Source organism: Cebidichthys violaceus, unplaced genomic scaffold, assembly GCF_023349555.1.
Source record: "Cebidichthys violaceus isolate CVI_PGR_0920_01 unplaced genomic scaffold, fCebVio1.0.p SCAF_80, whole genome shotgun sequence".
NCBI lineage: Eukaryota > Metazoa > Chordata > Actinopteri > Perciformes > Stichaeidae > Cebidichthys > Cebidichthys violaceus.
The window spans coordinates 191,642-205,533 of record NW_027176965.1 but is presented as its reverse complement, the minus strand read 5'-3'; the positions used below and the strand labels follow the sequence as shown (position 1 = coordinate 205,533).

Sequence of the window (13,892 nt, the reverse complement as noted above, 5' to 3'; positions counted from 1 at the left end):
TTTAGATCTCTAGTAGCGCCACGGAGCTGTTTTTTGATTCCCTGTTTTTTGATGGCGAATTGAAAATACGTAAAAATCGGCTTTTGCCAATGTTTTATTGGGGAAGGAAGTGCACTAGACACATTTGTTAGACCCCGAGGACCGAACGTAAACTGAACTTTAGTTTGTTTACAAGAAAACTACAGGGCACCTTTAACCTGTGCAAACTAATGCAACACTTTACAGTAAGCCATTTGAGCCTGCGTCTAAGACGGGTTGGTTCTACTGTGTGTTCATTTTAGAAGTTGTGCTCTGCGGTGTCTGTACTTATGAAAAGTGGTAGACGTGCAGGATTTGCATGTAACATATTGCTTTGTGATGGAACTCAATGATTAATCTCAAAGTTTCTCAAAGCCTATAGGCTACAGACTAGAATGACTTATCGGTTTAATCAAACAACACTTTTGAGAAACAAACAAAGGCGAATGGATATGTTTGGACTCTAATCGCTTCTGGGGGGAAAAACACATTTATAATTCCAAAAGAAGGCATTGGAGGTTTTCCCTGTCCGTTGCATTAGATGGTTGTGATTCGTGAGGCGGCATCTAGTGGCATTTCAGTGAACTGCATCTAAACGTTGTGCTGTGGCGGCTGCGTTGTTGGCCGAGGACCTCGCTCCTTCGAATGCTGCTGAGCAGGTCTTTGGCAGGTTTTCTGCAGGTTTCATTAGTTTCGGTCTAAACGACAGAGCCTGCTGGTACATGTGTAGGAGTTATGATGTATTTATGTACATTAAGACATTATGTCATCGAGAGAGCAACGAAGGACCCGTCCTGTTTAAGTTGTTGTCCTCCTCACTGTCGTCTGTCTTCTCTCTCTCCACAGCATTTTCATGCTCTTTGTGATCTGGCTGCTCCGCAGGTATCACTCTCTGGCTCAGGTAAATTTGCACCACAATGTACGGTATGTTATGACTCCCCCCTCCCCCTCCCTCCCCCACCATATCTGTTTGCTTCATTGCCACCGGAAATATGTTCAATTAGCCACGGCAAATCTTTGCATAATTGAACCCAATTAAAATTGCACAGACGAATCAATTGTGGAGTTAATTGACTGATGGCGGTTCTGTGATAATGGCGGCTCCCCCCCCCCCCCTCCCAATGAGGAGGTTTGCGCTACACTTAAGGTCTGACGATGCACCGAATAATATTAGTGCAATGCTCTTCTCTTGTTTTATTTCATCCAACATCGTTTCAGATGTCGACGACAGATCAGTGTCACTTTGCGGTGTTGTTGTGTGAGTGTGCAGCCTGCGCGTTGTTGCGGAAGCCGGTCCGTCAGGTCTGTCAGGTTCAGCGACGCTCCACGTTATCCTCCTAATCTGAAGCAAATGACAGCTTAACGTGGGGCTCTGATGGATCCTATTACCTCTGGACCAGGTCACACAGAGTGGCTTCACCTCCTTCTGCTCCTCCTCCCCCTCCTCTGCTCCTCTCGCACAACATAAACCCTCTCCTTACCTCCGTCCCCTCACAAAGGTTATCCGTCAGTCAATGGTCTTTAATGCTCTCTCTTTAAGGCTTTTTCCGCCTCCCCCTCCCCCTCCTCCTTCTCTGTAGCCTTGGCAGGGTCATTGCTGGACAAATTAATAAAGGGCTGTGTGCGCGTGTGTGTGCGTGTGTGTGTGTGTGTGTGTGTGTGTGTGTGTGTGTGTGCGCGCGCGCGCGCGCGCGCGTGTGTGTGCGTGCGTGCGTGCGTGTGCGCGCGCGCGCGTGTGTGTGTGTGTGTGCGCGCGCGTGCGTGTGTGTGTGTGTGTGTGTGTGTGTGCATGCGTGCGTGTCCTACCACAGCCACAGTATGTAACCACGTCTGCAGGCGAAGTCAGCGTGAGACTGACAGCTGGCATGCAGCGCAACTAGCCTCCTTAGATTCTGCAGCACACCGATTATTGGTTTGTTTCATATGAAATAGAATGAATTTCATGTTTATATAGAAGGATTCACGGAGCCTCTCCCCTCCACCCTGTGGTATTTTCAGTTGTCACCAGGGACGTCAGCCACATCAGTGATCATTTGAGCCATAATTTGCCCTTTTCTCTCTCCACGTGAATATTAATGCGGGGGCATATTCAGTGTCGGGGTGTTGTGTTGAACCCCTCTTTTTTTCCACGTCTCTCTCTCTCTCTCTCTACAGAAGATGATTCTCAGCCTGACTGTAGCCGCCTTCTTCGACAGCGTAGCATATGTCATGGTGAGTTACTCGAGTCTGTTTCACTGAACGCCCACACGGCATGAGGCTTTTTCCATTTTTCTATTTTGTCGGTCGTTTTGTGAAAACGTTTTTCCCTGTGCCGTTCTCTCTTCCTTCCCCAGGGTGATGCACATCCAGAGGGGTCTCTGTGTGACTTCCAGGCCTGCTGGCTGACTTACTTTGGTAAGACAAAGCGTAACGAAGCACTCACTGGCTCCCTTTCAGCAATAGAGGTGGAGTAAAGATTCCACGAAGACATCCGCTCAGGAGCTCATATATCTCAGTGGAAAAATACATTTTTAAAAAAATGGAATTTCATTGTTTTGGCTTGAGAACAAAATGTACCTTGACACTGATTGCTCCGGCTCATCGAGCTTATTTAAAATGCGACGTGGGGGAGTTTGTGTCTGGCGGAGACGCAGGCTCAAAACTATATATGGGGAATTCTGTTGCATTTAACAGTGAATGTATGGGTATTCCTTCTCATGCTATGGCCTGTTTTACATGTGTGAAAGCCTTTTAGATGCTTAGATTAATTTCGTCAGCTCAGCATCCTGTCCCGAAGTTCTCCAAAAACAAACAGGGAGGATACGTACTTGCTATTTACTACAGTTGTCAAGGGTGTTAACGCTTTGAATAAATTTGCACATCACATTTCGTATCCACACACCCATACCAAGAATACCACACCTGTACGTGGGAGTCAAGCGCCGCGTTCTGCAGTTATTGGCTCATCGCTACCTCCTGTAACGACGGTTCACGACTCCGCCGTTTCATTTGGGTTAATTGGGCGCATCTGCAGGTTCTCAATTTGGGGTTAGTGGGAAGATCTCTTTGTGATTTGGAGCGATGAGGCGGGATCGTGTGCACATTTATTTGCTTGGCATTTGTTGCAAATGCGGCTCCTTTAGCCTCGATTAGCATACGGATTCTTAGTTAGGACTGGCTGCTAATGCAAACACTCCACCAGGCTTGTTTTTATGGTCCTCAGAGGCCGACACACACACACACACACACACACACACACACACACACACACACACACACACTCAGACGGATACAGGGTAATGGGCAGTGAGTTAGTGCTGCGGGGGCTGGTGCCTTGTCACCTCGGTTTATCAACGAGGATCCCTCGCGCTCAGGACAAACGGCCGCACATAAACAGCAGCTGAGCGGGGCACTTTGTTCTGTCGCGAAGCGCCGAGTCCGGCGGGAGCCGCGTAGCGCACGGCTCCGCTTTTAACTCTGACCCATAAAAAAAAAAAATCCTCTGAAACGTGTTTGAAACGGAGGGAGGTGGAAGCGGGGGGAGGGGGGGGACGGACGTCGGGACAGGTCGGTGAAGCCGAGCGGCAGTTTAAAAAAGAAGAAAAAAAAGAGCTTGCTGTCGGGTTATGTAAGACGCGTTGTGACAGTGATTTATTGTGATAACGACATAGACAGCCGGCCTCCTTCTTTCTTAGTCACGGTACACTATTCCTAAACATCGCTCTGGTGTGGAAGGTGTGTGAGTTTTGCGTACATGTGTTTGGGGGGGGGGGGTTGTTGTGTGAAACTGAGTAAGCTGAGAATGTGGCTCAGAGAATCCATCATTGCCTGTCCTGTCAACAGAAGCACACACACACACACACACACACACACACACACACACACACACACACACACACACAGAGAGACAGACACACACACACACACACACACACACACACACACACAGAGAGACAGACACACACACACACACGGAAGGGAAAAGGCCTGAATACGAGGGCAAAAAAAAAAAAGCAGTGAGGAAGCTTTCTCGACTCTTCTCTTCCTTGTCTCCTTGTCTCCGTGAAATGTATTCATTTTTTCCCCTCTGCTGACTTCGCCTTCCTCTTCCTTTTCTTCATTTCTTCTATTCTGCTCGGTTCCTTCGCTATTCCCGCTCTGGCCCCCCCCCTTCATTCCTCCCCCTCTCGCCCCCACCTCTGCTTATCTCCCTGCGCTTTTCCACAGTTCATCATTATCTCTCTCCGAGCTCCCCCCTCTCATCCATCACCCTAAGCCACAGGTTTCCCTCATATTATTGCGGAATGGGCCTTCATTTATCAAAAAGGGAACACAAGCGTGCATGCACGCGCACACTCATACGCACACGCGTGTGTGTTTACGCACACGCAGTAGCATGCTGTGTGGTGGTGTTGTGGGGGGGGGGGGTGGCTTTGCTGTAATTTGACCTTGTTGTTTTTCTGTGTGTCTCTGCAGACTGGAGTGCCTTGGCTTGGGTTTGCCTCATCACAGTGAACCTGTACCTCAACCTGGTGCGAGAAATCAGCACCAACAGATATGAAATGTGAGTGGGTCACCTAATGCTGCAACTGATAATTATTCCCTTTATCAATTCTTTGATTTACTGATTATGTTCTTCAGTCTTTTTCCTTTTTTACGTTTTGTCCAAACGTTATTTAACTAACAATGTTTTAAGTCTGAGGAAAGAAATAGACCCTTGCATTGGAAAAGCTGTGATAGGCTTCTAAATGACTCGCATGTTTAATTGATTATCAATATAGTCACCGATTGGTTTTCTGACGATCCACCTAATCGTTTAATCGTCAAATTATATCACGTATCTGTCCGTCGCGAGCACAAACGGGTCGTTTTCCGTCTCTACGTTCACCTCTGTGTCTTCCTAAGAATGTGTGTTTGTCTCTTGTTGCCATCGTCTACCTGTGTGTGTGTGTGTGTGTGTGTGTGTGTGTGTGTGTGTGTGTGTGTGTGTGTGTGTGTGCGTGCGTGCGTGTGCATGTGCATATGTTTGAGCCGCCAGAGCATGTGTCTCCCCGCGGAGCATTGACAGCCCCCTCCCTCCCCCCCTCTTCCTGCCTCCTCCTCCTCCTCCTCCTCCCCTTTCTGTTCCAGCCGACGCTCTAATTGAAAAGGGAGTGAGTGTCAGCCGTTAAGTGTGCGCGTGTGCGTGCGCACCAATCTTCACGCTCTGCGGCTCTACGTTTCTGTCGCTCAAACTCCCATGAGCGCTCTCCGCAGCGCGAGTGTGAATTTGTGCGTGCGTGTGTGTGTGTGTGCGTGTGTGTGTGTGTGTGATATTTTTCTCATTTTCCATGCCTAGCGTGGAGCGCTGTGACACAAACACGTTAAAAAAAATAAAAAATAAAATACCTTTAATAAGTAAGCGGCAAGTCTGCTTTGCAAGTCGATTGTTCCGTGGTTGTGTCCCGTAGGTGCGCACACCCCTTCCACCCGTCCTTGTGGTGTGAGGGGTTAGGCCGGAAAAAAGGTGCAACCTGCGACCCCCCCCCCTCCCCCATGGGAGTTTCCCTGCATTGATTAGCAATAAGCCAGACGATATAATGGTGTTATAACTCAGAGGGAGACGGCTTTATGGGGCGCAGGGAAAGGGGTGCAGGCTGGGTTGGGGGGGGGGGGGGGGGGGGGGGGGGGGGGGGGGGGGGGGGGGTGCAAAATCAGCTCGCTCCACAGCCTTGTCAGCTGCACACCATCTCATGGGTCCAGAGGGACCAGGCGGGGCGGGAGGATGTGTCTGTGTTTCTGCGTCGGGCCGATCACGCAGGGGAGGGGAAAAAAACAAAACTCGGCGCTTAATAGGTTATAGAGCAACGTGAGGACGGGGCGTCGGGGGGCTGTCGTGCATTGACTGCGCATAGATAAGCTGCATGCGTTTCGGCAGGCGGGTATGAGGCTCTGCATGCATGCACAATTAGGCTACCCCTCAGCCTCTTCACCCAACCTCACACACACACACACACACACACACACACACACACGCACACACACACGCACACACGCACACACGCACTGACACACGCACAGAGTGTCGGCACAGCGTGATGGTTTATGAATGAACAAATCGCCAGAGGAGATGGAGAACGGAGGCTGGATGATCTAAGAGTGATTGAAGTGGATGCAAGAGAGGACGGGAAGTGTGCTAGTGCACGCGCGGGAGCGTGCACGTGTGTTAATGTGCGTTTGAAGGGCGGATTCTGGCAAACTGGATGGGGGGGGAGGTGGGGGGGTGAGGGTGAGGGTGAGGTGGTGAGAAATGAGATTGAGCCCCGAGAGAGATTTCTATATGAGCTTGTGCGTGCGTGTGTGTGTGTGTGTGTGCGCGTGAGTGTGTGTGTGTGTGTGCGTGCGTGTGTGTGTGTGTGCGTGCCTGTGTGTGTGTGTGCGTGCCTGTGTGTGTGTGTGCGTGCCTGTGTGTGTGTGTGCGTGCCTGTGTGTGTGTGTGCGTGCCTGTGTGTGCGCGTGCTTGCGTGTGTGTGTGTGTGTGCGTGTGTGTGCAGGTGTGCGTGCGTGCGTGTGTGCGTGCGTGTGTGCGTGCGTGTGTGCGTGCGTGCGTGTGTGTGCGTGGGTGTGTGCAGGTGTGTGAAATACAGAGCGCGTAGCGGCCCTGCTGTGCCTCATTAAGCCCATGTTGCGCGCAGCCCCGGACCTCGTCATCTCCCTCTCAAAAGCGCTGCGAGTGTGTGGTGTGTGTGCTGCAGGCAGCGCGTGTGTGCGTCTGCGGGGTCTGCGAGCTCTCGACATTGATTTCCTGACAAGCCCCCCCACATCCCCCCCCCCCCCTGCACCAATCGTCACGCCACGGACTGGCAGCACTGATTTCAGCATTTATATCTCTCCTCCCACCACCACACAGCCTCTCTCTCTCTCTCTCTCTCTCTCTTCCTCTCTCTCTCTCTCTCGCTATCTTTCTCTCTCTCTCTCTTCCTCTCTCTCTCTCTCTCTCTCTCTCTCTCTTCCTCTCTCTCTCTTTCTCTCTCTCTCTTCCTCTCTCTCTTCCTCTCTCTCTCTCTCTCTCGCTTTCTCTCTCTCTCTCTTTGTCCGTGTGTTTCTTTCTCTCTCCCTTGCTCGCTCTCTTTTTTGCTCCTTTTCTCGCTCAGTTGCTCTCTTTTTTTTTTAGCGCTTCAACCATTTCCCTTTTCTCCCCCGTTCTTCCTTGTTCTCCCTCTTACGCACACTCCCTCTCGTTTTCGATCTAATCTATCTCTTTCTCTCTCTCTCTCTCTCTCTCTCTCTCTCTCTCTCTCTCTCTCTCTCTCTCTGAACGTATACGTCTCCTATGTCTCTTTCCCATCCACAATTCTGCTCTATTTTAACCACCAGCCGTCTCACGTTCTCCACCACCTCCCACACGCTCCGCTGTCCATCACATGAGGGCAGAGAGGGGAGATACAGCGTGCCCCGGTGAAATCAGAGTGAGAAGGTGTGTGTGTGTCTGTGTGTGTGTGTGTGTGTGTGTGTGTGTGGGTGCGTGCACCGTACAAGCCCGAGAGGGATTGAGTGCGTGTCAGCCGCGTCGCCAACCGCTCGATTGACCACACTTGGAACAAGTCAGGGCAGGACTTCCACTCTATTGACCGGGCGACGCTGTGCGCTCTATAAAGTATCGACACCCACACCGACGCCCAAGACACTGGAGCGCACACCTCATCTGTCTGACACACACACACACACACACACACACACACACACACACACACACACACACACACACACACACACACACACAGCCAAGTTCAGAGATTGAGATTTCTTAGAAACCGTCACTGATTCATGTTATTGCTTCATTGATAGTATGAGCCTCTCCAGCTCTCTCAACCGGTTTCATTTTAAAATGTGTGCTAATTCGAGGTAAGGCAACTTGGTCCACAAATGTTTCGGCCACCAGCACCCGCCGGGTGAGAATCTGCATCCTGTTTGTGGTTTTGGTGCGGACGTATCCTCTGTAAATCATGCTTTTGCACAACAGTGAGGGTAATTATGGTGTATGTCACCATTGGGCCGCACCTGAAAAACGACCCCGATGTGAGCGCCAACAGAGGGACGAACCGAAGAAGGAAAGAATCGATTTAGTCATGAGTGTTTCTTTTTCTTTTTCTCAGGGGCAAAGCTCCCCTGGTCTCGGTGCGTATAATGAAATAAATGTCTGCCTTTTATCAGGTTGTACCATCTGATGGCGTGGGGGGTTCCGCTGGTCATGGCCTCCTTGCCCCTGCTAAAGGGTTACTACGGCCCCGCGGGAGCCTGGTGGTGAGTACAGCATCGGGGTTTTTGTTTTTTTTAAAGGTTTTTTTTCTTTCTTTTTTTTCCAGCAAGCCACGGAGGATTTTCTGTTAAATGTCTTTTCCTTTCAACGAGGGGCCACAGCGCTGGCCTCGTTCCAGCTGCAGACAGGCTCCCTCACGCATACGATTCTATGTGATCAAAAATTGGCAATTATCAGCACATCTTTGAAGAGTAAAACTCCGCCTCAGACTCTCCAGTCCTCGGTGGTGAATGGGAAAGGCATCATTTGTTTGGAGGGTGGTTAAAGGAGTAAGGAAGGGGTGGGGGGGGGCGAGGAGAGGAGAGGAGAGGAGAGGAGGCGGCGGCGGCGGCGGCGGAATGAGAATTGGGACAGAGCCCTTAATCTCCGGGCTCGGCTCTCTCTTTCCACTCTCGGCTTATTAATAGCTACAGCTGCACAGCCCCCCCCCTCCCCCTCCCCCTCCCCTCCCCCTCCCCCTCCCCCTCCCCCCTCCCTCCGCAGTCACACAAGTCTCTCTTCCGCTCACGCGCTCCCTTTCCTTTGTAACCCCCTCATCGCTCTCTCTCTCTCTCTCTCTCTCCCTTTCCCCAGCTGGATCACAGACGATCACGTAGCCTGGAGATTTGGGATGTAAGTAGACCCTTTCAGCGCCGGCATCAAAGCGTCCCTTCCACTGGTGGTGATGGGGGGGGGGGTGTGGGCTGTATCTGCGGTGAAATGTGAAGGGTTGCATGTCAGGGGAGCCTTCGGGGTTTTTTCCCTCTTGGTGTAAGGCCAAGATGTGTGCGTGTGTGTGTGCGCGTGTGTGTGTGTGTGTGTGTGTGTGTGTGCGTGCGTGAGTGTGTGCGCGCACACATGTGGATGTGCTTGTCTCTGCCTTGTCAGATTTAGGGGAGTTGCTACACTGTGTATTTAAGTGTTTAGGAGGGCTATGAAGGATTATGCCTGTCTACTGCTTTCTGCAACTGGCCCTAAGTCTGCCAGGGCTCTGCCAATCCCCCGGCACAGACGCTTAGCCACACACACACACACACACACACACACACACACAGACGCGCACACAGACGCGCACACAACAACACTTTGCCATGAGCCAAGGTAATCGCGTTGCTGCTCGCAGCATCAGCAGGGAATCAATCTTTCTAAACAAATAAGCACACACACACACACACACACTCACGCACACACACACACACACACACACACACACACACACATGCAGAACAACACATAGCTATCAGCTGCGCTAAACGAGCCTGTGTCTCTTTTATCAGTGCTCCTCTGCTCCCCGGCTCTTTCTAGTTTTCCACGCTGTCGTGGCCCAGGGGGACGAGTCGCTCAGAGGATCAGGGAATCTTCATTAGCTCTAATTACATCAAACCAGACGAGAGATTAGAGGCCACGGCAGCACCCGTCAAGGAAAAGAAGAAAAAAAAAAAAAAAACACACGCGCCGCCGACAGCTCGCCGGGGAAAGGGGCGCAGGAGAGCAGAGGTTTTAGCGTTAAAGGTGAGAAGTGGAAAAGGCGGGAGGGGAGACATACGGGGGTGCAGTTAGAGAGACGGGGAATTACTCAGCAGGGGAAGGAAAGAGGGGCGGCATAGCAGGACCAGGGAAAGAAAGAGAGAGAGGGGAGAGGAGAGCGAGCGAAATAGATTGCCCTCGTCTCTGCCCACTCCCCCGCAGTGTGTCTTCATCAGAGTTCAGCGAAGCGGCGCAGACAGGACAGAGCGGTGGGGGGTGGGGGGGTGGGGGGGGGGGGGGGGGGGGGGGGCTCGGAGGAGGAGGAGGAGGACAGCGTGAAAGCGGATGGGAGAGGAAGGAGACTGAAAAGCAGAGGACAGCGTTTTGTGACGGAGGTGCAGAATTTCAGGGGTTGAGTCAGCAATTGGAAGCACTCGAGCTTAGCTGAGTCACCGCTCTTAGAGGTCCCCGTCGGTGTTTGCATGGGTCCGCGGTCAGACGAGGCACCGGGAAACTGAGAGAATGACAAATGAAAGCTTATAATTAGCAGGGCGGCTCGGGGACGGTGAAGTCGGTCAAGCACTTTGGTCTCTGGTTGAAATACCTCAACTGTGGTTGGATGAAATCTTGGTCCTCAGAGGATGAATCCTAATGACTTTTGGTGACCCCCCTGACTTTTCCATGAGGTTGACATTTCTGGTTTTTAGTGACGTGTCTTGGCAACTATTGGATGGATTGCCGCGACATTTAATACAGACATTCATGGTGTCAAGAGGATGAATTTTAATGACTTGGTACTCAACAGACTTCTCCTCTAGTGCCACCAAAAGTTCATCTACTAAATGGACTTGCATAAGACTTTGCATAAGACAGTCATGGTTCCAAGAAGATGTATCTTAACAAAAGTCACAGGTGACCTTTTTTTGGCTTCTTTTCAGGGAATTCCGTGCCTTCGCCGAGATAGCTCAAAGTAGAGGGGTGACAGGAATAGATGGATTGCACACTCATGTTCCCCTCAGGGTGAATTTTGAACTTTCCCTGACATTTTTATCCAGCGCCATCATCAGGTTAAATCACATGTTACTAATGATATCCCGATCCGTCTCAGCTGTACTTAATGTTTAGTGCTTATTAGCAAATGTTAGCGCGGGACATTATACCCGCTAAACATCTTCATGTTAGCATTGTCGTCGTGAGCATATTGACGACGTCTAGCGACATTATCCGCTTTGAGGCGGGCGATGGACACAAAGCGGCGGACTGTCCTTCTCTTAGCAATGCTTATTAAGTTCACAAAGAAACTGTAAATGAACAAAAGCATAAATACTCTCCAGTATGACTCTGACTTCAGCCACCAGCAGAGCTACGAGTGTGAAAACGAAACCGAGAATGAACGAGTGAGAGACGTGTGTTGACCAGATGTGTTGACCCATAATCTAGTTTGATGTGTGTGTGTGTGTGTGTGTAAGAGAGAGATAGAGCAAGACCTGCAGCCTTGTAACTAACGGTTGAAAGTTCACAAAATGTGTCTGTTTTAGTATATAGAGGACGATCTTAAGTATCAAGCACTACCTTTTATTATGAAAGATTACTATAAAGATGCGTATTTTCTGCAACCGTTTACTTCCTGTTTACACCGGCACCCCACATGCTCAGTGTACATGAATAGATGTGCTATTACGGACGGAAAGCGTTTCGACATGCTGCAGCGTAGACGTAGATCGTTTTCGTTTCAAGACCCCGGCTTTAAACGGAAACCTATTAGTGTGGATGTAGGCTTAGTCTCGTTCCCTTTTAACTTCGACATCAGTGCATCTGGTGAGACACACACACACATGCGCACACACACACACACACACACACACACCCTCCCTGCTCCTCCTGGTCTTTGTGTCGTCTCCTCCTCCCTTTCTTTCTCTGGGCTTGTCCTGTCTGAGTGGTTGAACAGGTAGATCTTGATCTGTCACTCAGCAGTAGGATCTCGCTTTGTCAAAGTTGAGCGCTAGCCCGCACAGACGGGTCCCTGCAGTTCTCTCCCGTCTCCTACCGAGCACTTCAATTAAGGCTTCTTTCATCCCGGCCTCATTCTTGACTTCAGAGTGGCGCTGGAGGGAGGGCCGGGCCCGAGGCCGAGAGATCGGATCTCTGACCGTCTGCGATGGTCTTTTCTTTCTGCCACTTCCAGGCTTCCACTCTTGCTCTAAGCTCACAGTTGTCCTCTGAAAATCCCCTCTGTGTTTACCGGCCTTTCTATCCGTCCTTCAGTCAGTCCATCCCTCGGCTGCAGCTCCTTTCTGCTATTCCTGCCACGGGAGAATGACCTCATCCTTTTCCGTCTGTTAATCACCCAATCCCTCCTTCTTATTTCTGCTCTTCCTGGTCCTCCTGACCCACAATCTGCCGTCATCCAGCCACCTTTCCCATCCTGACCTCTATTCTTGTCTTCGCTTTTTATCATCCCCTGCCCACCCCACATCTTCTCTCTCTTTCTCTGCCTCTATTTCACTCTCTCTCTCTCTCTCTCTTTATTCTCCCCGTCTCGCTCCGCTCTCTCTCTCGGGTAGTGCTCAGCTGTAGAGCACAGCGGACCTCTAATGGCAGATCATTATCATGCTAATTCAGAGCACTTTGTAGCTGCCGCCCGTCATCTCCGCTCTCGCAGCCCCCCCCTCCCCCCCCACGCTATCGTTAAAAAGGCCACCCCCTCCTTTTCCTCTCTGCCCCCCCTATCCCCCCCCCCCCACCTCGTCTCTCCATCATTAACGGACACGCGCTGGCGTAATTGGACGCTGTTTATGCCGGAGCGCGGTTATTAAATCACACCGAGGTGACGCTCGCGCAGGTCTCCTCCCCCCCTCCCCTGAAAACGCTTTCATCATTGTCCCATGCCATTATTAAACCTGCGGTGACGCGGCGCATACACAAGCGCTCACGCACACGTTCAAAGAGGGTGTTCTTTGCATATTGATGCTCCTACAAGACGCATGGATGTGTAAAGCCCCCCCACCCCCACCGTTTCCCGCCGTGAAACAAACGGCTACCATCTCGGATTCCCCTGCCAATAAAAAAGTTTAATTCGATAAGGCTCGGTGAGGGTTTTTATTTTTTCCGACCCGCAGGCTTTGAGGACAAGCGTGGACCGAAGTGAAACTAGGCCAAGGACCTAAAATTTGCCTTTTTAGATGCTGCTCAAACTTGCAGATTTTTAGCAGACATGTCAAGGACTTTCCAGGCACAGCGTCAGTGCCAATCCATTTTCCTTTTGAAACCGTGGACGTCCCCGTATTTATGGGTCAGAGACGGATTCCTGTCTTTCCCGAGGATCACGATTAGGGCCGCGATGATTACACTCGATGTTTCTCCTCTGCGCGGCCCAATATGCGTGTCACGAAGGGCGCATTCGTGCCAGGTGCTCAGGGGGACCCGGGCGTCCGCACAGCGCGGGCCTCGACTGCACAGAGCGACGGAGGCTGAACGGAGACGCGGTGGCCAGGAACCTGTCTATCAAAGCGAGACAAAGGCCCGTTTCATGATTAGAGGAGAGGCTGAAACTCCTCCGAGCTTACATCACCTCCCGAGAGGTTGCGTAACACAAGGCTGCCATTCCAGCAAATCCATCACCCCCCCCCCCCCCCTCCCCCCGTTCGTCTCGCTCTCTGTCATCCGCTCAGAAATACCTGACATGTTGTTCTCTCCCCCCCCCCCCCCCCGCGCGCCTCCCTTGATTGTCAAAACCTTCATCCCGTAGGAATGCCGTGCATTTTCGGGTTGCGGTGACTTTGCATTATAGTTTGTTCTTTATATCTCTGCTCACGGAAACTATCTGTGCAGCGCGGTCCAGAGGCGCTGAGTCAGGCCTGCTCCCGCTCTGCGCTGGTTTATGTGCAAACCGTGTGTCCTCTGTGCATCAGCCGTTTAGAATAATGCTGCCCGTGTCCACACAGCCTTACCTATACATTAACATTATTAAATGTGCGCGCTCGAGGTCATCTGTCGCTTTCAAGAGTTTTTTCGGGAGGACGTGAATGAGGAATGTTTCATGTTTAGAGGCTGAATAATGATGAAATAAAGCGAAACAAAGCCACCAAATCACGCCTTAACAACGATGGCCTTCTCAGATTGCAGAGGAAATCTTATTAGATGAGTTTCT

General features: G+C 51.1%; 1 protein-coding gene across 1 annotated transcript in view; it reads left to right on the top strand.

The window, feature by feature from the left end:
- The window catches only part of si:dkey-100n23.5, a 31,596-nt gene that overhangs the window by 3,993 nt on the left and 13,711 nt on the right, over nucleotides 1–13,892 (top strand). The window contains 6 exon segments of the mRNA XM_068702084.1: nucleotides 865–919; nucleotides 2,173–2,229; nucleotides 2,352–2,412; nucleotides 4,474–4,561; nucleotides 8,191–8,280; nucleotides 8,870–8,908. Of these exon segments, the coding sequence (XP_068558185.1) occupies nucleotides 865–919; nucleotides 2,173–2,229; nucleotides 2,352–2,412; nucleotides 4,474–4,561; nucleotides 8,191–8,280; nucleotides 8,870–8,908 (390 nt within the window).